We start from the raw sequence: 22,720 nt of genomic DNA on the forward strand, positions 1-22,720 counted from the left end.
GGGAAGAGGGTGCTTTGTGCATTTTCAGAGTCATACACTTCTCTTGAGGAGAGGTGTTGGAGCATTGGGATGTGTGTGTGAGACTGTGAGACATGAGGTTAGACAGAATCCCATGCAGGCAACAGGGTACAGCTAGAAGGGGAGAAACTTGGTCTGATATGTGTTTTAGAAGCATCACTGTAGCAGCAGGGTGGAGAAATGGTTACAGACAGGGTTTAAAATGGATACAGGGAGACCAGGTAAGAGTCAGATTGAGGAAGGCTTGGAATCAGGCAATAACAGTGGGTCTAAAGAGGAGAGGACTAACAGGAGAAATGTTCAGAAAGAATGGGATGGCGGCACTTAGAGGCAAATCTGGAGTTTTCAGCTTGAATGATACATGCAATAATATAAGAGATAGGGCAAGGTTTGTTGTAGCTGTTGTTAACTATTATTGTTGTTGTGGTTAACTGGGTTATGTATGGAGGGTTTGGATTTTGAAATATTGAGGTGCCTTTAGGCACCCCAGGAGAAGATATTTAGTAGGCATCTTGGAACTCAGAAGAGAGAATGAGAGAGAGGATATCAAGGTATATACTTCGGAGTTCTCAGCATATAAGAATAGATGGGACCTGGGAAATGAGAAAAGGTCCAAGTATAAGAACAGTAGAAACTACTTCAGGTTTGTGTCACTTTAGTACAGGCACACCTCATTTTATTGCATTTTGCTTTATTTTGCTTCACAGATAATGCGTTTCTTACAAATTGAAGGTTTGTGGCAACCATGCGTCAAGCAAGTCTATCGGCACCATTTTTTCAAAAACAGCATTTTCTCACTTCGGGTCTCTGTGTCACATTTTGGTTATTCTCATGATATTTCAAACTTTTTTGTCATTATTATATTCATTATGGTGATCTGTACTCACTGATCTTCAGTGTTACTGTTGCAAAAAGATTACAATTTGCTGAAGGCTCAGATGATGGTTAGCATTTTTTTAGCGATAACGTATTTTTTAATTAAGGTACATTGTTTCTCTTAGGCATAATGCTACTGTACACTTAATAGACTACAGTATAGTGTAAACATAACTTGTACGTGCTCTGGGATACAAAAAAAATCCTATAACTTGCTTTATTGCAATATCTGCGTTATTGTGGTTGTCTGGAAACAAACCCACAATCTCTGAGGTATGCCTGTATACATAAGAATCACCTTGGGTATTTTTCTTTTCTTTCTTAACAGTTTTCTTAAGATATGCTTAACATACCATAAAATTTACTCATTTACAGTATACAATTCAAAATATCGGCTATATTTTATAATAACTGTAAATGGAAAGTAAACTTTAAGAATTATATTAAAATTAAAAAATAAAGTATACAGTTCACTATTAGAACTAATAAATGAATTCAGCAAAGTTGCAGGATATAAGATTGATATACAGAAATCTGTTGCTTTTCTATACACTAATAATGAACTATCAGAAAGAGAAAGTAAAAAAAAAAAAAAATTTAAAATCACATCAAAAAAGAATAAAATACCTAGGAATAAACTTAACCAAGGAGGTGAAAGACCTATAATCTAAAAACTCATTGATGAAGGAAATTGAAGATGATACAAAGAAATGGAAAGATATTCCATGCTCTTGGATTGGATCCTAAATCATATGGAACCACAAACTGCCAAAGCAGTCTTGAGAAAAAAAGAACAAAACTGGAGGTATCACCCTCCCAGACTTCAAACTATACTACAAAGCTACAGTAAGCAAAGCAGCATGGTACTGGCACAGAATTAGACGCACAGATCAATGGAACAGAATAGCCCAGAAATAAATCCATGTACCTATGTTCAATTAATCTATGACAAAATAGGCAAGAATATACAATGGAGAAAAGACAGTCTTTTCAATAAGTGGTGGTGGGAAAACTGGATAGCCACACGTAAAACAATGAGATTAGAACATTTCCTCACACCATATATAAAAACAAACTCAAAATGGATTAAATACCTAAATGTAATACCTGAAACCACATAATTCCTAGAAGAAAACATAGGTAAAACACTCTTTGACATAAATTATAGCAATATTTTTTTGGATTCGTCTCCTAAGGCAAAAGAAATAAAAGCAAAAATAAACAAATGAGACCTAATTAAACTTAAAAGCTTTTGAACAGCAAAGGAAACCACTGACAAAATGAAAAGACAACCCACGGGAGAAAATATTTGCAAATGATATGACTGACAAGGGGTTAATATTCCAAAATATATAAACAGGTCATACAACTCAATATCAGAAGAAAACGAATGACTCAGAAAATGAGCAGAAGACCTGAATAGACATTTTTTCAAAGAAGACATACAGATGGCTAACAGGCACATGAAATAATAACATTGCTAATTATTAGAGAAATGCAAATCAGAACAACAATGAGATATCACCTCACACCTGTCAGAATGGATGTCATCAAAAAGTGTACAATAACAAACGTTGGAGAGCGTATGAAGAAAAGGGGATCCTCGTACACTGTTGGTGGAAATGTAAATTGGTACAGCTATTATGAAAACAGTTTGGAGGTTCCTCAAAAAACTAAAAATAGGGCTTCCCTGGTGGTGCAGTGGTTAAGAATCCGCCTGCCAATGCAGGGGACACAGGTTCAATCCCTGGCCCAAGAAGATCCCACGTCTCGGAGCAACTAAGCCGTGTGCCACAACTACTGAGCCTGCGCTCTAGAGCCCATGCTCTGCAACAAGTGAAGCCACGACAATGAGAAGCCTGCGCACTGCAATGAAGAGTAGCCCTGCTTGCCTCAACTAGAGAAAGCCCATGCACAGCAATGAAGACCCAACACAGCCAAAAATAAAAACAAATAAATAAATAAATAAATTTATTTTAAAAAATGCCTAAAAATAGAATTACCATATGATCCAGCAATTCCACTCCTGGGCATATATCCAGAAAAAAATGAAAACACTAATTCGAAAAGATACATGCACCCCAATGTTCATAGCAGCACTATTTACGACCCAAGAGATGGAAGCAACCCGTGTCCATCAACAGATGAATGGTTATGTATATATGCATAATGAAATATTACTCAGCTGTAAAAAGAATGACCCTGCCATTTGAAACAATATGAGAGGGACTTCCCTGGTGGCGCCATGGTTAAGAATCCACCTGCCAATGCAGGGGACACTGGTTCGAGCCCTGGTCCAGGAAGATCCCACATGCCACGGAGCAATTAAGACCGCCTGCCACAACTACTGTAGCCCGTGCACCTAGAACCCGTGCTCTGCAATAAGAGAAGCCACTGCAATGAGAAACCCGCGCACCATAATGAAAAGTAGCCCCCGCTCGCTGCAACTAGAGAAAGCCTGCATGCACCAACGAAGACCCAACACAGCCAAAAATAAATAAATAAACAAATTTATATTAAAAAAATGAGAGAATGTTATGCTTAGTGAATTAAGTCAGACAAAGACAAATACTGTTATGATATCACTTATATGTGGAATCTAGAAAATAATACAACCTAATTTAAGAAAATTTTCATTTTGCCAGAAGGAAACCCTGTAGCCATTATCAGTCACTCCCCATACCTGTTCCTCTTGGCCTCAGGCAACCACTAGTCTACTTTATGTCTCTATACAATTGCCTATTCTGGCCATTTTATATAAATAGAATCATACAATATGTGTCCTTTGTGTGTGAGACTTCTTTCACTTAGTATGTTTTTAAAGTTCAACTATGTTGTAACATGTATCAGTACTTCACTCCTTTTTATGGCTGAATAATATTTTGTTGTATACATATATAAGATATATTTTATATACAATATATACAATTTATTATATATAATATTTTATTATATATACTACATTTTGTTTATCCATTCATCAGGTGATGGACACTTGGGTTGTTTGCACTTTTTGGCTGTTACAAATAATGCTGCTGTGAACATTTTTGTGTAAGTTTGTATAGACATGTGCTTTTCATTAACCAGGAGTGGAATTGCTGGGTCATATGGTAACTCTCTGTTTTACTTTTTGAGGAACTGCCAGACTGTTTTCCAAAGCCGCCTCATTTTAAATTCCCACCAGAAATGTGTGAGGATTCAATTTGTCCACATCTTCACCAACACTTGTTATTGTATTTTTTTATTCTAGCCATTCTAGTGAATATGAAATGCTATCTCATTGTGGTTTTGATTTGCACATTGTGTGCTTTTTAAAATGAAAGTGCCCAAGGTCCACCCTGGGCTTATTGAAACAGAATCTCAAGAGTTGGGACCCTGGAATTTATGTTTTACAAGCACCCCAGGTGATTCCTATGCTGGTTATAGGCAGACCAAAGCTGAACTAAGGGGCACTCAGAGGCGGAAGAACCAGTGAATTGTTAAAGTTCTCTCTGAGAGGTAAACACGTGAACTTCAAAATAGGTTTATTACGTCTGAGGAGGAAGGAAAGGGATTGGGTTTGGAAAAGACTGTGCTGGGGGGCCTCAACCCTTCACCATACCTTCACTGTATTTTATTTCTTTAAAAAAAAGAGAGAAACCTGAAGCAAATATAATGAAGCAAATATGTTAAATCTAGGTAATGGTTACATGGGTGTGTTTGTTATTTTATTCTCTGTGCTCCCCCCCCACCTTGTAGCTTCAACACAGCTTATTCTTATTTCTGCCATATAGAATAAGGAAGGATAAAAAGTATTCTACAGACCACTCTATCAAATATATGATGACAGTTCTCATAAATTTCTCAAAAATCTTGACTAGGTGGCCCAGGACTGGTATGGCCACAGGGACTCAGACGTCTTCTGTTTTGTTCTTTCATCTTCAGTATGTTGCTTCTGCCTTATGTTTTGCTCTAGCCCCAACCATCATGTCTGGGTTCCATCCAGCAAAGAGGAGAAAACTTCCCTTGAAACACTTTGTGGAAGTTGCACATTCCACTGTGCTTATATTTCTTCGACCAGAATTTAATCACATGGTCACAATAAGCTTCAAAGGACTTTAGAATATGTGTCAGCTAAAATTTGTAGATTCCCTTGCTAAGCGAGAAGTGCTTCTTTGTGTGAGTCAACCACATTATCCAATACACGGCTATTATACTGGTCTTGCCCATCCTACAGTTTTACAACTGATTGTTTTGAATCTAAAGTATAAGACTTCGCAGTTTAAGGAGGTTTTTAAAAAGAGTAATTAATTCAATGAGGGAAAGGAAGATTTTTCAATAAACGGTGCTAGAGCCAATACGTGACCATATGGAAATATGTGAACCATAATCCCTATATCATATACCATACATAAGATCTAATTTGAGATGGATCATAGACCTAAATGTGAGGGCTAAAACTGTAAAGCTTTGTTGGAAGATAACACAAGAAGTGTCTCTATGACCTTAGGTAGCTTGCAGAAAGCACTAACCGTAAAAGAGAAGTAGCTCGGTTGAAGTTCATTTTAAAAAAAGGGTTAAACTTTTGTTGATCAGCTGAAACCATTAAGAATGTGGAAAAGCTATAGACTGGGAGAAAACACTTGCAATACGTTTATCTAATAGAGGTCTCATATGTAGAATATATAAAGAATTTCTAAAAATTAATCAGAAAAGGACAAACAACTCAACTGAAAATGTGGACAAAAGGCTTAAATAGGCATTTCACAAAATAAGATATTCAAATAGGCATGAAAATAGGATATTTAGCATTCTTATGCATAAGGGAAATGAAAATTAAAACTGTTATGTGATATCATTACATACTTACTATAGTTCAGAAAGACTGACAGTGCTGTGTTTTGTTGTTTTTTTTGGCCACACTGCAGGGCTTGCAGTCCTGACGAGGGACTGAACCCGGGCCACGGTAGTGAAAGCCCGGAATCCTAACCACTAGGACACCAGGGAGCTCCCACTAAGTGTTGATAAGTATATAGAGCAGCTGGAATTCTCATACATTTTTGGAAGGAGTGTAAAATGGTACAATTACTTCAGAAACTATTTCTCAAGTCTGTAGTAAAGTTAAGTATACACCTACCTTATGACCCTGACATTCCATTCTAGATGTATACCCAATAGAAATGACTGCATATATTCACAAAAAGACTTACGTGAGAATGTTCATGGTAGCTTTATTTATAACAGCCCCAAATTAGAAATAGCCCAACTGCGTATCAACAGGTGAATGAATAAACATATTTGTTCAATGAAGTACTAAGTTTAAAAACTGAACTTTTGATGCACATAAAACATGGGTGAATATCAAAAACATTATATTGAGTGAAAAAAGACAGACATGAAGGTGTACATTCTAATTATATAAAGTTTATGAACATGTAAAGCTCATCTATGGTGATAGAATAGTTACTTGGGGTATAGGGGGTAGAATTCAAGGGAAGGGGCATATAGGAATTTTCTGGGGAGGTGGAAATGTTCTGTCTTGAACTGTATAGTTACATGGGTGCAACCATATCTAAAGTTTATTGAGTTCTACACTTAAGGATTGTATATTTCTCTGTAAGTGAATGATTTTCAGTAAAAACAAAAAACAGTGTTAGGAGCTTCCACCCTTCTCCATAGTCTGCTAAGATCATTTTGAATATTGATTCTGTCATGCAAAATATTAGCTGTCCTTCTCAGCTTTATATTTCAGGAAATATATATGTTTTCTTTTTAAACCATCTGGGGTACCTGGAATGGAGGGGGTGGTTGGAAAGGTGTAACATGTATAAAACGGATGGGATTTAGCAGTTAATTTGATATGGAAGAAAAGGAGATGGAGAAATCAAGGGTAACATCAAGGTGTCAAGCTAAATGACTGGGAGGATGGGGATGCCATTGTCAAATAGGAAACATAAGGAAGAAAACAAGTTTGGGAGGGAACAGGATTAATTCTGTATCAAACATACAGAGTTTGAGACGGTGGCAAGCTATCCACAGATACCTGTCTGTCAACCAGGTGAAAATACGGGGCTAGGGGCTGGAAATACAGGACTGGGAATCACTCACATTTAATAGTTGAAACTGTGAGATTAGATGGTATTGCTATGGCAGAATGTGAAGAGAGGTCCAAGGACAGAACCTGGGGACATAAATGTTTAGAGAGTAGAAGAAAGAGAAGCACAGATTAGCAAATTAGAGAGTCAGCAAATATTTATCGAACATCTTGCGCCCAGTTTATGATGAATAAGACATTCAGAGTCTCTGCCTCAAGGTGTTTGCATTCTTGGTGGGGGGAAGACAGGCAACAAAACACATAAATAAGTGATCCCTTCAGATAGTGATGTGTGCTATGCTAGAGAGTGACTGAATGTGGAAGCTCTTTCAGTTGGGGTGGTCAGGATTCATTCATCGCTTCAAAGAGATGGCACTTGAGCTGATACCTAAATGATGTTGAGGGAAGCTTTCATGTAACAATGTGAGAGAAAAGCTTTCTAAGCCAAAGGAATAAATTCAGAGGCCAAATGGGCAAGATGGAGTATCAGGAACAGGATTTACCTTCCCATTGGAAATAACAATTTTTAAAATATATGAAATGGGGGCTTCCCTGGTGGCACAGTGGTTAAGAATCTGCCTGCCAGTGCAGGGAACACGGGTTCGAGCCCTGGTCCAGGAAGATCCCCCATGCCGCAGAGCAACTAAGCCCATGCGCCACAACTACTGAAGCCCGTGTGCCTAGAGCCCGCACACCGCAACGACGATAGCCCCCGCTCGTCGCAACTAGAGAAAGCCCACACACAGTGATGAAGACCCAACGCAGCCCAAAATAAATAAATTTATTTTAAAAAAATATATATATATATATATACACAAAATGTATTTGAAACAGTGGTTTTTCAAGACACTGGACATCAGGTAATGAAGGACAGTGATCACTGATAAATGGAAAACAAGGTGAGTCCTCTGACTACCCCAGCGTACTGGCTTGAGAGAGAGCTTCCAGGCCGCAGTGCAGGGAAGGGGAGCCCAGGCAAAGTCCAGTGGACCCTCTCAGTTGAGGCAACGTTGCTGAGAGTCTGGGGAGACTGAGGCAGCCAAAGTTTGTAGGACAGAGTACTGGAAAGGAGAGAGCTGCTAAGAGAACTCTGGAGATTTGAGGAGAGCTCACCTGTGTATTCAGCAAAGTACTTTTTGGCACATACATGTGACTACTCAAGGCTGAGGCAGGAGGGGCACCCCTCCAAGAGGATTGGAAGGAACAGTGTCTAGCACTCAAACAGTGTCAGTAATCGTGCCTGTTTCTACAGCCTAGAAAACCTCGTAATTCATGGAGCATTATTAGTATATTCAGCAGTAGTACTGGTAGAGTTCTCATCGTACTAGTGGGGAATAATTAATTAGCCCTAACTAATTATTAAGTCTGTCTTAACAAATTCTAAAAACAAGACCTAAAAGGAACAAACTGTTTCAAAGTAATTTAACTGCATGTCAGAGCAACGCTCAAAAATATTTATAGGAATACAGAAATATTCAGGATCCAGCAAATATTCTCAATGTCTGTTATTCAAAGCAAAGATTTTCAGGCATGTAAAAACCAGGAAAATACAAACATAGTGAAGGGAAAAACAAATCAATTGAAACCAACTCGTAGTTGACACAGATGTTAGAATTAGCAAACAAGAACATTAAAACATTTATTATAATTGTATTTCAGATGTTCAAAAAGTCAAGCAGAGACATGGAAAATATATTTTTTAAAAGCCCCAAATCAAATTTCTAGAGTTGAAAACTATAATGTTTGAGATGAAAATTATACTGGATGGAATTGTGGCAGATTAAATATTGTAGAATAAAACATTAGTGAATATAAAGAATCACCAACAGAAACTATCCAACATGAAATACAAAGAGTAAAAATCGAAAAATTGAAAAGAATATCAGTGTGTTGTGGACAACTTCAGTCAACCTAATATCCCTGTAATTGGAGTCTCTGAAGAAGGGGCAGTGTGGCAGAAAAATAGCTAAGAAATAATGGGCTCAAACTTTCCAAATTCGATAAAAACTGTAAACGCACAGATTCCCAGATCCAAAAAGCTCAACTGCACCTGAAGCATGAGAAAAATGAAGAAAACCACATCAAGGCACATCCTAATCAAATTACTCAAAACCAGTGATAGACAAAATCTTAAAACCGGAGGAAAAAGGGCACACTGTTAACAGAGGAACAAAGGATTTCTCATTGGAAACAATGCAAACAAGAAGACAATGGAGGAACATCTTTAAAGCACTGAAAGAAAAATCTGCTAACCTTGAATTCTATAACCAGTGAAAATATCTTTCAAAACTGAAGGCTAAATAAAGTCTGTTTCAGACATACAAAAGCTGAAATAATTTATCACCAGCATACCCTTACTATAAGTAATGTTAAAGGGAGAAGGAAAATGATGCCAGATGGAAATATGAATCTACACAAAGGAATGAAGAACTCAGAAAATGGAAACTACACAGCTTAAATATGTGACTTTCTTCCATTATTTAAATCTCTTTAAAAGAGAATTGATTGTTTGAACAACAATAATACAAATGCATTGTGGGTTTATAGCATTTGTATCTGTGAACTGTACGAAAACAGTGGCATGAAGACCTGGAGGGGAACATGGTAGAATACTATTGTAAGATTCTTATATGTGAATTAGTATAATTTCACTTGAAGAGAAGAGAATACACTTGACCCTTGAACAATGCAGGGATTAGAGGCGCTGACCCTCTGGGCAGTCAAAAATCCAAGTATAACTTATAGTCAGCCATCCCTATATTCGGTTCTCCATATCTGGGGTTCCTCTGCATCCTTGGATTCAACCAACTGGAGATGGTATGGTACTGCAATATTTACTATTGTACAGTTGAAACCCGTGTTGATCAAGGGTCAGCTGTACTTCCCAACTCAGTCTGTGAGGCCAGCATTACTCAGATAACAAAACTACACGAAGACATTGCAAGAAAAGAAAACCACAGATCAGTATCTCTCATGAACATAAATGCAAACATTCTAAACCTAATTTTAGCATATTGAATCCAATAATATGTACGAGGATAATATGTGAACATGTAGGGTTTATCCCAGCAATGTAGGGCTGGTTTAACATTCAAAAATCAATGTGAGGCTTCCCTGGTGGCGCAGTGGTTGAGAGTCCGCCTGCCGATGCAGGGGACACGGGTTCGTGCCGCGGAGCGGCCGGAGCCTGTGCTCCGCAACGGGAGAGGCCACAACAGTGAGAGGCCCGCGTACCGCAAAAAAAATCAATGTGATTCACCACAATAACAAAGTAAAAAAGAAAAACTGTATGATCAACTCAACACATGCAGAAAAAGCATTTGACAGACGTCACATCCATTCCTGATAAAAACTTTCAGCAAAATAATAGAAAGGAGCTACTCAACTTGATAAAGGACTTTTATGAAAATTCTACAGTTAACATTAAGCTCAATGGAGAATGACTGAATGCTTTACTCATATGATGAAGAACAAAAAAATGGATGTTTGCTGTCTACACTTCTATTTAACATTGTACTGGAGGTTCTAGCCAGGGCAAAAAGGCAAAGAAAAGAGAAGAAGAGAGAGAGGAGAGAGGAGAGGAGGGGAGGGAACCAAAAGAGTACATACCTTGTGATTCCATGCATATGAACTCTAGAAAATGCAAACTAACCTATGCCGACAGAAAGGACATTAGTGGTTGCCTGGGGAGGGAGAGCAGGAGGGAAGGAAGCCCCCAATAGAGCAGTTTTGATAGAGGGAAAACGTAGAGGCAAAAGGGTTTTAAAAGTAGTCTGGGGCTTCCCTGGTGGCGCAGTGGTTGAGAGTCCGCCTGCCTATGTAGGGGACGCGGGTTCGTGCCCCGGTCCGGGAAGATCCCACATGCCACGGAGCGGCTGGGCCTGTGAGCCATGGCCACTGAGCCTGCGCGTCTGGAGCCTGTGCTCCTCAACGGGAGAGGCCACAACAGTGAGAGGCCCGCGTACCGCAAAAAAAAAAAGGTAGTCTGAACACAGTAGATTAAACCCAGTTATTAATCTCTGGTCCCGTCTAAACCTCCACTAAAATTACTTTTACAAAATGATTTCGGCAAGCATAAATCCACCAGAAAAAAAGTGAGTGGAAGAGGAGGTGAAGTAGATAAGAGATGCCAACGAAATTTTGGAAGCTAGAAAGCTTTTGGAGTGACCCTGAAAATGGCAGGTTTGGTTGAAGAATTTACAAGGAGCAGGGTCCCAGGTATCCTGCCCCTCACATCCACAGATGGATGTATAGCTATCCCTCTCCCACCCTGGCAAAGCAGGGGGTGGGGGAGGGGGAGAGAACCTAACTAAAAACAGAAGGATTACATCAAAGTCACATACTAGGTGAGAATGTGCCAGCTCTCTTCCCCCATTCAGTCCCAGAACACTGGAAGCCAGGCTTATACCTGTTAGGCTGAGGATTGAAGGGGTACCTCTCTGGGCAATTGAACAGCCCAGGGGGGGAAAAGAATATACAGATGTAGGCATCTGAGTATTCTCCCAATAAAATGGCCAGGTCCCCTCCTTATATCCAGGAAGCCAACCATGGGATAAGCAATGTCCCCCCCGCCACCACCGGCTTCTCCACATACAAAAAGCTCTTTAGGACTTAACCCTTAAAAATCAGTGGATAGCCGAAGATGACCAGACATTTGATAAAAACCTGTGAATGGAAGACAGTGACCAAACCAAAGATCAAAGAGGAACTTGGAGGAAACAGATTATACAGGGAGCGAAAGAAAATAAAGCAAACAAAATAAAAACACTCCATAATATCCTCAGAAATAAGGATCATATAATCAGGGAATAAGAACAGGACTATTAAAAAGGACTATGCAGAGCACAAGGAAGAGCTCTTAAAATTAAACTGCAAGGGCAGGAAAAAAATTTTAATTGAAAGTATTGAAAGGTTACGAGAATCTCCAGAAAGTAAAATAAAAAGTCAAAGTGATAAAAGTACAGAGATAAAGAAGAAAATTAAGGAATGAGTCCTGTAGACTCAGTACTGGGTAACAGGAATTCCTGACGTAGAGAAAAGAAATTGGAGGGGATAAAATTTCAAATATTTAAATAAGTAGAGAAAATATCCCAAACCTGAAGAACTAGAACTTCTGGATTGCAAGTATTTACCCAGTACAAGCTCAATAAATGAAAGAAGGACCATACTTAGTGGTTTGCATTTTTAGAAACCTGAGGAAAAGGAAAGGATCCTAAAAGTTTCCAGAGAAGAAACAGGTCATATCCAAAACATTAGGATTTATAATACTATCGAATTTCTATCTAGCAGCTCTAGGTGCTAGAAGACAGTGGAGCATGGCCTTCAAATTTTTGGAGGGAAAAACATTTACTAACTTGAAATTCTATATTTGATTATGTATGTGGGTAAAAATATTCTATATGTTAAATATATAAATAAAGTAAGGACTTTCAGTCATTCAAGATCTCAAAAAATTCACTTCCTGTATACCTTTTATTAGGAAATCATTGAAGTCTGTGTTCCACCTAAATCAGGAATAAACCATAAAAGAGGGAGAAAATGGAAACAGGTGCTCCAGTGAAGGGGAGAGAGCAAGGAATCCCAGAGATGCAGGGAAAGAGTCATCCCTGGCAAAGTGTCAGCTGTTTAGCAGTCTAGAGAGCAAACAATCTCAGCTGGAACAGGAGAAAACCCCTGAGCAATGCCTCCAAGATCGGAGTGAAATTGATAGATTACCTGAAGTGTTTGCACTTATTTAAGAGGAGTCTCGGGCTTCCCTGGTGGCACAGTGGTTGAGAGTCCGCCTGCCGATGCAGGGGACACGGGTTCGTGCCCCGGTCCGGGAAGATCCCACATGCCGCGGAGCGGCTGGGCCCGTGAGCCATGGCTGCTGAGCCTGCGCGTCCAGAGCCTGTGCTCCGCAATGGGAGAGGCCACAACAGTGAGAGGCCCGTATACCACCAAAAAAAAAAGAGACTCACAGCTCTGTTGGAGGGTTTGAGGGTGAATTAGTGAAAAATACATAATAAATACCAAACCAAAAAAATTGAAAGAAAGTATAAGAGGAAGTAGTAATTGTTAGTTCCAGGGAAAAGAAAAAATTGTACAAGAAAGGAAATTATTCCATATGATCCAGCTGTATATGTTTTTTACTGAGTAATAGCACTGCTAGCACTGAATATTGATTTGAACAAAAGTTGTGACTTATATTGGGAGGATATTGGGATATATTGGGAGAAGGGAGGTACATATGTGTTGGTGGGAGGAGCAGCAGAAGAGCGTGCTCAGTGATGAGAACACGGAAGTAATGGGGGTGTAGTTTAGTCTTTAAAGAATTTGGATAGTAAAGGGAAGGGAAAAAACAGGAGGATAGTTGGAGAGGATCACAAGGCCAAAAATAATTTTTCAGAATGGAAGAGATTATAAAATATTTGTAGCTTGAGGAGTTGAATTTACTGGAAAGGGAGAAAGAAGGGATCCTTAGATAGTGAGATCCCAGAGAAGGCAGTGTGGTGTAGGTCATGAGTTTGGAAACAAGTGGTGAGGTTAACCTTGCAGAGCAGTCAGTGGGGGGCAAATGGGCAATGACACAGAGGTTTGTGATATAGTCATGAGAGAAAAAAACGAGGGGCTTTTGGGACTTTGTGTGGGATAGCATTGTCATCTTCAGAAAGGAAAGACTTAGGGAGGATGCTTAGTGGATGGGTTTAGAGTCTTTGAGGAGATAGAAAAGGTACAGGATAAATGAGTGAGGAGTGTGGTGTAGTAGGTCAGTCATTCAGCCCAGTTCTTAGCACCTAGAAGGCATTTGGCAGTTGTGTTGAAAGAATGAACGACCGACCAGAAGGGCTGTGTTAGAGGCTGTGTTTGGCGGGGTGGGGGGAAGCAGGTGAACAAAGGATCACAGCTGCTGGCTAAGCCTTACAGAGCTACTGGGAAGGAGCACCTGGAAGGGAGGAGGAAGAAGTGCCAGGAGATATCAGAAAATGCTTCCTAAAAAAAGTAACCTTCAGCCAGTCTTTGAAGGTGAAATGGAAGTTCACCAGAAAGACAGGATGAAGATGGGCCTTCCAGGCAGAGGCACTGAGTGTCAGCAGTGAGTGGAAGTTAACTGGTATAATTTGTAAAGGAACCAGTTTTGTAACTTTCTCCAGCTCTGCACTCCAGGAGCTGAAGAGAAAAAGAGAAGGGTTTGGCAAGACAGGAATGTCCTAAGGACAAGTTGGTGGTGAGCAAATCTAGGACATTATGGAGGAAAGTCACTGAAATGCCTGCGGGTGAGCCTCTGAATGGACTCTGAGGAAAGAGAAGAACCACAGAACTAGACCTGACAATGAGGACTCCTTACAGATTCGAATGGAGGCAGGGAGTGGAAGAGGCACTTAAGGTCAGAGGCGGATTTCAGAATTCATGGACCTCGGTGTGGAGCGGTCCAGATGGATGGCAAGGCCCAGCATCGGGTCCTGCCCGTCTCCTCCCTGAAGCAGGAAGGAGATGGATCTTCTGTCTAGAATGGGTCTAGAGTATCTGATGCCTTTAAACTGAGTTAAGTGCCCTTCCTTCCTTGTTTCATTGCATTCTCACACTGTATTGTAATTGACTAGTTTTTGTTTGTCTTTCCCACCAATCTGTAAGTTTTTGGGGGGGCAAAGACTGTCTTCTTCCCCATTACCTCAGCACAGCACCTAGCATGTAATATGTACCCAATAAATAATTTGTTGAACGAATGAATCGTAGTGGGAGAAAGGTTAGGTTATGGTGTAAGTTTTATAAGTAAAAATACTGAAGCTCCTGAAAATGAGGTCAAGGGGGAGGAGTGGTGGGGATCATCAAATTAAGTCCAAAGTGTTCAAGACATTTGTAGAAAAGAGAAATTAAGATGCGAAGGGACTGGAAGTGGACTTGAGAAAAACAGGAAGTGGCAATAAGGAGCAGTGATCTTTCTGGACCATTTTTATTGCCTTCTGAGATGATGAAGAGTGAGAAAAGGTGAAGGAGGTAGTATCTTCTGGGGAAAAGCATTTTAATTAATACTTAAAAGAATGAGCAGAAATATGAAGTATATGTAAGGCAGAAGACCAGGGCTTCTAGGCAAGAAGGGACATTATATGTAAAGGCACAGAGGGGTGAGGAGTTGGTGTGTGCTCCACCAGGGGTTCATAATGGGTGAGTGAGGCAGGGGTGATAAAAAAGATCACTTAGGCAAATGAACTGAAATTTTATCCCTCAAGACAGGTGATAGAGTGCCATTGAAGAATTTCAAGGAGAGTGATGTGATCATGTTCGCATTTTACAAAGTCCATTTGATGGAACTGGTTTGGAGGATGGATTGAAATGAGATGGGACCCAGAAGCACAAAGACTAGTGAGAAGGTTTTTGTAGTGGTGAGACTTAGAGAAGCTGGCTTTAACTATGGCAGTTAAAGAGGATAAAGAAGGGGTAATGGGTATGAGAGCTGTTTGAGAGGTAGAAACCACTGTACTTGGTGATTAATAGGATGTGGGGTTAAGGAAGGAAGGTGGAGAACCTATAACCTTGACTGTAGGTTTCCTGTTTAAGGATCTTGGTGAAGATGGTACCATTTACAGAGATAGGGGATATAAAAAGGAGTGGAAATTTAAGGCCAAAGATGATGTTTCATTTTGGACCTATTGGGCCATCCAAGTGGAGACCCAAATATGCAAAATATGAGGGCTGCAGTTAAAGATTCGAAAGCCAGTATAGGGGAGGTTGTTGAAGCTGTGGGGTTTTTTTGTTTGTTTGTTTTTAATTTTTGGCTGCATTGGGTCTGCGTTGCTGCACACGGGCTTTCTCTAGTTGTGGCGAGTGGGGGCTACTCTTCGTTGCGGGGCACGGGCTTTTCATTGCGCTGGCTTCTCTTGTTGCAGAGCATGGGCTCTAGGCGCGCGGGCTTCAGTAGTTACGGTGCATGGGCTCAGTAGTTGTGGCACGCGGGCTTAGTTGCTCCACGGCATGTGGGATCTTCCCGGACCAGGGCTCGAACCCATGTCCCCTGCATTGGCAGGCGTATTCTTAACCACTGAGCCACCAGGAAAGTCCCAAGCTGTAGGCTTTTTGATTATTATTTCTCTTCATTATTGTGCTAATTAGAAATGGTTATAGATAAGACTTTTTTAAAATAAATTTATTTATTTTCAACTGCAATGGGTCTTCGTTGCTGCGCGTGAGCTTTCTCTAGTTGCGGCGAGTGGGGGCTACTCTTCGTTGCGGTGCACAGGCTTCTCATTGCGGTGGCTTCTCTTGTTGTGGAGCACGGGCTCTAGGTGCATGGGCTTCAGTAGTTGTGGCACGTGGGCTCAGTAGCTGTGGCTCGTGGGCTCTAGAGCACAGGCTCAGTAGTTGTGGCGCACGGGCTTGGTTGCTCCATGGCATGTGGGATCTTCCCGGACCAGGGCTCGAACCCGTGTCCCCTGCATCGGCAGGCGGACTCTCAACCACTGCGCCACCAGGGAAGTCCCTAGATAAGCCTTTAAAAAAAAAACAACTAGTAAGCAGAGGCTAAGTCCACAAAGTAGAGCTCTTTAACTGGGGAGGATTTTTAAAGGTCAAAAATCAAGAAATTTTCATGATATATGTAAGTGGGAGAATAGCCATTCTTGTCTTTGAGAAAATGATTCCAAGGAACTTTAATAACTTTAAACAATGTGTCATCTTTTTTTCTAATTAAGGCATAACATTTATTTGTAGAGTTAAGTGCATAAAATGTACAGTTCAGTGATTTTTTTTTCCGCCTATGTGTACTTTCTTGTAACCACAACCCAGATCAAGATCATCTCCAGCTCCTCATAAAGTTCCCTTTGCAACATTATAACCATGTTTTTTCTTCTAGAGGTTTAGATCACTGTGTAAATTTAGGATGGAAGAATCCTCCCTCTCCTTGGCAAAATCTGGTAGGCTGCAGAATCAGGAAGTCCGTAGAGAAGAATAAAAGTCGAAACCTGGTTTGAATTTCACATTATGCAGTATGTGTCTTTTATTATTCTTGCTTACACTTCCTCCAGTTTCTCCTTTTAATGGAAATAAAGTAAACCTCTTGATTTTTCTGTTCTTTTTGAAACGTAGCCTCTTGATACTATTCCATCTTCTCCAGTATTTCTGAGAAATGAAGACTGCAGAGGGTTGCAGAGCTGGAAAGGCTTTTGTTTTATTTGGGTTTCATTATGGTGTGTATCTATGTTACTGTTGTCTGTCTTCCAGATTACTAGGTTCTATAAGAAATGGACGGTATTTTTCTAAGTAGGGAATAATCCTTGAATACATCTGTTGATATCTATCTCCTTGAATACTTCTGTTTGACATTTTAAAATTATGCCTTTTGGGGAAGTTTTTATAGGACTGATAGTCCCAGTTTGTGGAGGTAGCTCTATCTCTGTACTTATCTTCCTTTATTGATCAGTAAACCATCTGGAATAGTAAAATGCTTTCTTTTTTCTTTGAAAATTTGTATTGAGAAATAAAACATACATATAAAAGAGAAAAGAAATACATACAGTTAAAAGAATAATTATAAAATAAATGCCCATATACCTACTACATAGGCCAAGAAATAGAATTTAACCATACCCCAGAAACCACCATGTGTCCCTTCCTGATCGAATCCCTCTTGCCCGACTCCCTAAGGTACTAATTAGCCTAAATTTTGTAATAGTTATTCCCTTTTCTTTATAGTTTTATAAACCATAAATATACATATATGTCTACATATACATATATATGGCTTAAAAATGTATATATTGGAATTTTATATTAATGGATTTAAACTGCATATGTATTCTTTTGTGACTTGCTGCTTTCACCTAGTGTTGTGTTTTTGTAACTCATCCAGGTTGAGGTGTGTTTCTGTAGTTCATTCATTTTCATGCAGTATAATATTCTATTGTCTTAAAACACTGTAGCCTATTTATCTACTTTATTGTTGATGAATGTTTGGGGGTTTTTTCCTGTTAAAAATAATGCTCCAAAAAATATTTTTGTATATGTGCAGAAGTTTCTCTAGGGTATGTACCTAGAAGTGCAACCACTGGTTTGTACAGTAAGTACATAGTCAAGTGTACTAGATAAGGGCAAACTTTTTAAAAGTAGTGGTACCAATTTTCCCTCCCACTGGGAATGGATGAGAGTTGCTGTTGCTCTGCACCCTTGTCAACACTTGGTATTGCCCAACTTTTAAATTTTAGCCAGCCTGGTGGTTGTGAAATGGTATCTCTTTGTGTTTTTAATTTGCATTTTGCTGATTGACAGGAGATTGAACATCTTTTCATAAGCTTAGGGCCATTTATGCGTCCCCTTCAGTGAAATTCCTACTCAATAATTTTGTAAATTTTTCTGGTAGGTTGTCTTCTTCTTACTGATTCATAGCAATTCTTTATTATATTCTGGATGCTGATCTTTTGTCACAATTATGAATTGCAAATCAGCATGCTTCCTTTTTTATTCTGCAAATCTGGTCACCCAAGCAGAGATTCCATAAGCAAACCTGGAGAGTGAAAACCACTGGCTGAGGCTTCTGTCCTAGGCAGTATAGTGAAATGCCATGCCGTTCTGTAAGCACAGGCCCTGGCACTTTGGAGTGATTGCATCTTAGTTACTGACTACTGCTGACTTGTGGTACTTGCCTTTGCAGGTGGAACAGGAGGATTTTGTAATGGAAGGGCATGGCAAGACTCCACCTCCTGGTGAAGAAAGCAAACAGTGAGTTACAGTTTATTTTAAAAGGGTCTTATTACAGATCTTCAGAAACACTTCGGTTAAACATGCTCAGAGCATGTTTGCAAGGGATGTATATGTTGGGCACATTGTGGAACTCACGAATTGCTTTGGTGGCTGTTAATGCATTGCTTCTATTTATAGACAGACTAACTGGAGGGACAAGAAAGTTGGCTTTGTAGTTTTTCACACTTGACTAATCAAAATTTATGTCACGCTTTAGCAAAGGCTTTAAGGCTTAGGATGTTCCAAACTGAACTAACTCAGTCTGGTTGATTTCCAAAGACAGCGTAAAATGGTATATCCTTTTCTTAGCAATGTCTTTATGAAGCAAACTTAATTAATAGACTGTTTTCCTGCATTCCAGGTGTGAATTTATTTGAATAATACTTCCTGAAATTCTATTCCATTAGTTACTTATACTTCTGATCTTTGTTTAAATAGCAAATTGTTTCCCCAAAGGAACAGGAATTATAAATAATATAACTTAGCCAACATTCTAAATAATTGAGGATGTCTCCTCTAACTTTTTTTTTTATTTTTTATAAATTTATTTTTATTTTATTTATTTTATTTTTGGCTGTGTTGGGTCTTCATTGCTGCGTGGGCTTTTCTCTGGTTGCGGCGAGCAGGGGCTACAGTTTGTTTTTTTTTAATTTATTTATTTATGGCTGTGTTGTGTCTTCGCTGCTGTGCACGGGCTTTCTCTAGTTGTGGTGAGCGGAGGCTACTCTTCATTGCAGTGCGCAGGCTTCTCATTGTCGTGGCTTCTCGTTGTGGAGCACGGGCTCTAGGCGCGCAGGCTTCAGTGGTTGTGGCACGTGGGCTCAGTAGTTGTGGCTCCTGGGCTCTAGAGTGCAGGCTCAGTAGTTGTGGCACACAGGCTTAGTTGCTCCGCGGCATGTGGGATCTTCCCAGACCAGGGCTTGAACCCGTGTCCCCTGCATTGGCAGGTGGGTTTTTAGCCACTGTGCCACCAGGGAAGCCTGGGGGCTACTCTTCATTGTGGTGCGTGGGCTTCTCTCGTTGTGGAGCACAGGCTCTAGGTGCGCGGGCTTCAGTAGTTGTGGCACGTGGGCTCAGTAGTTGTGGCTCATGGACTCTAGAGCGCAGGCTCAGTAGTTGTGGCGCATGGGCTTAGTTGCTCTGCGGCATGTGGGATCTTCCCGGGCCAGGGATCGAACCTGTGTCCCCTGCATTGGCAAGCGGATTCTTAACCACTGCGCCACCAGGGAAGCCTCTCCTCTAACTTCTCAAGGAGTGATAAGTTTTAAATCTGAAATTGAGAGTCCTCTAGGTAGCTTTTGTGTGGCAGTGAGTAGATTTTTTCCTCCCTCTGTCACAGAACTTGAAAAATTATGTTGCAGAGCAGAGTGGTGTTTCATATGCCCTTTTAAAGGAAAAACAGTTAAGACTGGCTTAAAGTACTGACATAACTGCTATTTTTTATTCAGACAGTAGTCTTCTAAGTTGAATGGGACAGTGATTCATGGAATTTACCGAAAATCTGTAGAGAGAAACTCTTTTCTCTCATCTTTTTTTTTCCCTAGAAAATAATTTAGTTTTGGTCTGTCTTATGAAAATTATGTCTCTGAAACCCTTAGGAATGAATTATGCAGAATATGCTATGCTGCCCTGAGGCCAGGTTCATTAAAATAGAATGTTTGTCTTGTATTTGTTGTGAATGGAAACCAGGATATTTTCACAGCTGGTTTAATTTGCTAACCAGGCAGTTTTAAAAATAGCTCACAATATAAATCCTAACTTTGCTGTATTCTGTCAAATGCACTTATATTCTGCATGGGCGGATGGAATCAATTCATCTTTAGCAAGTTAGAAAGCCAAACAACTAGTCCCAGTAGAGGGAACTAGGGACACTTCGGTTGCCCTGCCCCCTTATCCACTCCTGCCTCCCAGACTCAGGTCAAAGGTATTATAATATAAAAATCATAGCTCCAATTTGACGAGGGTTTTCTGTGCATTGAGAACTTTGCTTAAGGTGCTGTGTGTGTTATTTCCAACCCTTACAGTGTCTCCACTTCAGATATTGGGGTCGGTAACTTGCCCATGGTAATGCAGCTTGAAACGGAAGTTAGGATTTGAACTGGATCTTTCTGACTTTAAAGTGTTTTATAATATCTCTTGAATGCAAATTCTTTGCCAACCTTGGGATCTATGTTCCTGAAAAGTATTGTGGCTAGCAAAATTGCAGCTGTCAAGATCAAAGTCTCACGGATAAGGGTGAGCTGGGGGAAACAGTGAAAATGGCATAAAGCCTATTTTTAAAACACAGATGAAGGTTCTATTCTCTGAAGGGTATCCATTTCCCAAACAAACCAGTCTTTATCTTTAAAAACCTGCTCCAGTAACCCCTATCCTGAATCAGCTTCTTTAGGTATTCAGGAAACATTGCTGGGATAGATTCTCCCACAAGTTTTATGTTATACAAACTGTACTTCTTTTAGAGAACTTAAAACAGCCCCAGCAGACTTGAAACGTCATGGGGAATGGGGAATATACCATTTCCCTTGATTGTTTTGTTTTCACAAATCTCTGACTTTTCACAGATGAATCTTGTTTTATTTTGTTTTGTTTTTTTGTGGGAAGGGGTTGTTTGTTTTTTTCTGGGCTTGGTCTGCTATCATATATTGAAATGATAAAGCAGAAGTGAATCTTCTCTCTGGGGCTTCCTCCAATAGACCTGCCCTCCTCTTCTGTGGGAGTGGGGGGAGCAAAGGTGCTGTGTTCTTTTGTTTGAGGCAACAGAAATAAAAAGAGTGAACAAAATTTTTATTTTTTGTATCTCAGAACTGCAGTTAGCAAAGGATGATTGAATCCTGGATAGTAGGATCTAGGAACTGAATACTACATTCTAGATCCTGTGAGTGACATATTGCTGAATAACTTATGAAATTCCCATCCATTCTTTTTTTTTTTTAATTATAAAAGTAACACATGGTTGTCATAAAATATTCAAACAGTAAGTGTGGATTTAGAAATAAAAATGAGACTCTTCTTTTACCCTCCTTCCCTTTCTCATCTTCTTAAACATTTTCTGTATATTTAGAAAAAACAACTAAATAGATTTTTTTCCTAATATAATTCTTCTGAGACTTGCTTGTTTCATCTGACATCTTTTGCAGTCTATTTCATTCTTTTAAACATCTGCAAAACATTCTGTTGAACTGATGTACTGTAGCCATTCTTCTCTAATAAATATTTTGGTGGCCTTCGCTTCTTTGATTATTACAAATAATACTTTATTGAACATCCTTATTCTTATATCTTTATACACAGGTGTATTTCTGTAGAATAGATGTCTAGACATGGAGCTGTTTGGCTCATGGTCATGTTTATTTTTTTACAAGGAGGTAGCTGCTATCAAATTACCTTTCAAAAGAGCTATACCAATGTTCATTTCCATCAGCAGTGAATGAGAGTGCCCATTCCTCCACACCTTTGATGACAATAAAATTATTTATCTTTGAATTTTTGCCCCTCTAATATTTTATTGTTTTAATTTACACTTTTATGCTTACTAATAAGATGGAATGTCTTTTGTTCGTTTATTGGCCGTTGATTTTTATTTCGTGTACCACCCTATTTACCTACAATTCCCATTTTTCTTTTGGATTGTTTGTTTTGATAGTTTTGTAGGAGCCCTTTACAAAGTGTAGATATTAACCTTTGTCTTTTGAGATGTTCTGAATATTTTCTCCCAGCGTTATCTTTTAACATTGGGGTATCTGTCACACTAATAAACCATTTACATTTTTATGTAGTAAAATCAGCCTTTATGGCTTCTATGTTTTGTGCTTTCCTAAAGAAGTCTTTCCTACCCTAACATGATGAAATGTCCTGAGTTTTTCTGCTGTATTTTTCGCTTTTATACCTTTAATTGAACTGGTACTCATTTTTGTGTATGGTATGAGACAGAGATCTAGCTTAATTTTCTTCTGAATTGGTTTCCAAAATGGCTCTCATTCATTGGTATTAGCTTGTACGAAGAGCCTTTTTCACTTAGGGAGGCAGGTGGAGCACAGGGAT

The 22,720-nt window shown here is 39.5% G+C and overlaps 1 protein-coding gene across 12 annotated transcripts in view; it reads left to right on the forward strand.

Annotated features, from left to right (window-relative positions):
* TNRC6B (trinucleotide repeat containing adaptor 6B) overlaps positions 1–22,720 on the forward strand; it is a 251,404-nt gene that overhangs the window by 77,895 nt on the left and 150,789 nt on the right. For 8 of the 12 annotated variants that reach the window (XM_033404923.2, XM_033404928.2, XM_049693898.1 and 5 more), the window contains one exon: positions 18,591–18,658. The exons of 1 other annotated variant lie outside the window; for it this stretch is intronic. In XM_033404923.2, the coding sequence (XP_033260814.1) occupies positions 18,591–18,658 (68 nt within the window). Of the gene's footprint in view, positions 1–3,866; positions 5,953–14,296; positions 16,930–18,590; positions 18,659–22,720 lie in introns of those variants that run through there. 3 more of the 12 variants (XM_049693899.1, XM_049693897.1, XM_049693896.1) reach the window with 3 other exon arrangements.

Source organism: Orcinus orca, chromosome 11 (assembly GCF_937001465.1).
Source record: "Orcinus orca chromosome 11, mOrcOrc1.1, whole genome shotgun sequence".
Taxonomy (NCBI): domain Eukaryota; kingdom Metazoa; phylum Chordata; class Mammalia; order Artiodactyla; family Delphinidae; genus Orcinus; species Orcinus orca.